Raw genomic sequence first — 3,232 nt, forward strand, 5'->3', positions numbered from 1 at the left:
CATTCTACTACTGTGGCCCCATCAGAATAACTTTTCCTCACCTCTCCACTAAGGTCATGGCATTGGTTTATATTAAGTATGTTTTCTTCCTTTAAACATATTCCACCTTTTAGTTTGAGTGATTGATTGTTTGCACCAGCTACTTCCCTCTTAACATTAGGTTGAAAACTACATGATGGCAAGGACTACTTCTGTTTTGATTCATTCTTATATTTCCATAGCCTGACATATAATACACATTAAATAAGCAGTTTTTGATTGGTAAGTGAATGAATGAAGTTTTATTGTTTATAAGCTCCCAAATACTCTTCAAATTCAAATATACTTAGTTTGAACATATTTTATTACATGGAAGTAATTAGTTATATATAATGGAAGCACATAGAAATTATGTTATATTATGTTTTATGTTCTCTACACAGTATTGTTGTTTGTTGTTAATTGCTGTTGAGTTGGTTGCAGCTCGTAGTGACCCTCTATAAAGTTTCTGAGAAGCAGCTGGTGGGTTTGAACTTCCGACCTTGTGATTTCTAGTCCAGTGCTGATCCTATAGCGCCATACTAGGACTCCCTACACAGTGCAAATCTCTAAAAATGTTCTTTTTACACTGGCACACAAGGAAGTCATTAGCTATGGGTTTATTATTTCAGTTAGCTCTGAATGAGTGATTTACGGGTCACATGTACAGAAAATAATACTATTAACTGCTGGGCCTTTTTTGGTAGTTTTGTTTTCATGGTTATAAAGCAAATCTATAATTTGTAGAATTAAATTATAGGAAGATACCACAATGTTAGCATCACATTTGTTGTTAAGTACCTTCGAGTCAATTCTGACTCATAGAGACCCTGTGTAGGGTTTCCAAGGAGCTACTGATGAATTTGAACCATCAACTTTGTGATTCAAACTGACTTTATTCTACAGCACCACATCAGGACTCAGTAAACAGCATAGATTTACTACATCAATTTCTTCTCTATATATGTGACTCTATTTTCACAAACTTTAATGATAAAAACTGGCATGGTTTCATAAAGCACTTAGCATGCTCCAGCAGTCAATACAATGTTTTTGTAATTGTTATATTATTATTTTTATTTGAAAATTCTAATGTTTTAGCAAATATTGAACATTCTGTTTATTGTAAAATTGAAAAATAATGATGTATACATATATGTTTCTGAACACAGCTTAGTTCTTTAAAAATTTTTTTTGTTTTGTCAGGGTTGGACTAAGTTTTATGAGTTTTCTTTATCAGATCTTCGGGCTGGTTATCACATTATTGACAGACTTTTTGAGGGTAAGTTCTCACAATGAAATTTTATCTCTTTTGTAAAAAACAAATTAATTCCAGGCTTTATTAACTATATGATTTATTTTGTTTATTAACTTTATTTCAGGAGTGCCTTAGCTTCCTATGATAATTTTTTTTTTTTTACTTTTAATTCTGTATCTTTTAGCCAGTTTGTGTTATCTGATAATTCTTATATTATCTATTATAGTCATTAGTTTTAACTTACCCATTTATTTCTGATTGATGTATATCACTGGAAGTAGAAAGCTAGAAAGACTTTCTTTTCCCTTTGTGAATTTCAGACTTTGACTAAATTATTCAGTTCTTTTTCAAAGGAGCTGTTAAACTTCAGGAGTATACCAGGCTGAAGTCAGTACTAATGATTTGCGGAATCACAGTTAAATTATTGAGTAGAAATCTGGAGTCAAGGTACCAATAATAGTTTGAACTAGGACAATAAACAAGACCACAGGAACAATTCAGTCTTTAAAGTTTACAGCGCAGGGATAAGGAAGAAGGACAGGCAGACCATTTCTGAAAGGTTAGCCACTAAACAGCAGCAGAACATTGTCTGATACAGTGCTGGAAGATGAGCCTGTCAGGTTGGAAGGCACTCAAAATATGACTGAACAAGAGCTTCCTCCTCAAGGTAGAGTTGACCTGAATAACAAAGATGGAGGAAAACTTTTGGGACCTTCAGGTGGACACAGCTGAAAATGAGAAGAAACAACTACAAACTTGGATTAATAATCAAGAACATAGAATCTAGGAAGTATGGATATAGGAAAACTTGAAGTCATTAAAAATGAAATGGGTTGATTTTACATGTGTCAACTACATGTAAAAAGGGATAACTTTACATTTAATGACAAAGGTTGCTATCCTAGGCATTTGTGAATTGAAATGGACTGGTATTGACCATTTTGAATCAGACAGTCATATGGTTTACTATGCCAGAAATGACAAATTCAGGAGGAATGACATTGAATTATTCATCAAAAAGAACTTTTCTAGATCTGTCTTAAAGGACAGTACAGGCTATGATATGATAATATCCATATACCTACAAGGAAGACCATTCAATATGATCATTACTCAAATTTATGCACCAACAACTGAAGCCAGTGGTGAAGAATTCTACAAGCTTCTTCAGTCTGAAAATGATGAAACTTGAAAACAAGATGCATTGATAATTACTGGTGATTGGAATGTGAAAGTTGGAAACAAAGAAAGATCAGCAGTTGAAAAATATGACCTTGATGATAGAAATGATACTGGAGATTGCATGACAGAATTTTGCAAGACCAACAACGTATCAATTGCAAATACTTTTTTTCAGCAGCATAAATGTACAAGATGAAATGTACAAGAATCAAATTGACTACATCTTTGGGAAATGGCAATAGAAATGCTCAATATTCTCAGTCAAACCAAGGACAGGGGCCGACTGCGGAACAGTCAGCAATTTCTCAGATGCAAGTTCAGACTGTTAGGTGCTATCAACTTGGGTCTGACTCGCACTTACACAGTGCACAACAGAATGAAACACTGCCAATTCCTACATCCTTACAGTTGTTATGTTTTGAGTCTATTGATGCTTCCACAGTACCAATCCATCTTGTTGGGATTCTTCCTCTTTTTCACTAACCCTCCATTTAAAGCATGATGTCCCTTTCTAGGGACTGGTCCCTTTTGACGTCATCTCCAAAGTATGAAAGACAAAGTCTTGCCATCCTTGCTTCTAAGGAACATTCTGACTGCACTTCCAACATTCATTTCTTCGTTCTTCTGGAAGTCCTTGGTACTTTTAATACTCTTCTCCAACACCATAATGCACATGCATTAATTATCCTACAGTCTTCCTTAGTCAGTGTCCAACTGTCACATGCTTATGAGAAAACTGAAAACACCATGGTTTGGATCAGTCCTCAAACTGTT

General features: G+C 34.5%; 1 protein-coding gene across 2 annotated transcripts in view; it reads left to right on the forward strand.

Moving 5' to 3' along the window:
- The window catches only part of DYNC2H1 (dynein, cytoplasmic 2, heavy chain 1), a 369,106-nt gene that overhangs the window by 256,564 nt on the left and 109,310 nt on the right, over positions 1-3,232 (forward strand). For both annotated transcript variants that reach the window (XM_006833779.1, XM_006833780.1), the window contains one exon: positions 1,225-1,300. In XM_006833779.1, the coding sequence (XP_006833842.1) occupies positions 1,225-1,300 (76 nt within the window). The remainder of the gene's footprint in view (positions 1-1,224; positions 1,301-3,232) is intronic.

The sequence above is a fragment of the Chrysochloris asiatica genome, unplaced genomic scaffold (genome assembly GCF_000296735.1).
Source record: "Chrysochloris asiatica unplaced genomic scaffold, ChrAsi1.0 scaffold00008, whole genome shotgun sequence".
NCBI classification, from domain to species: Eukaryota; Metazoa; Chordata; class Mammalia; order Afrosoricida; family Chrysochloridae; genus Chrysochloris; species Chrysochloris asiatica.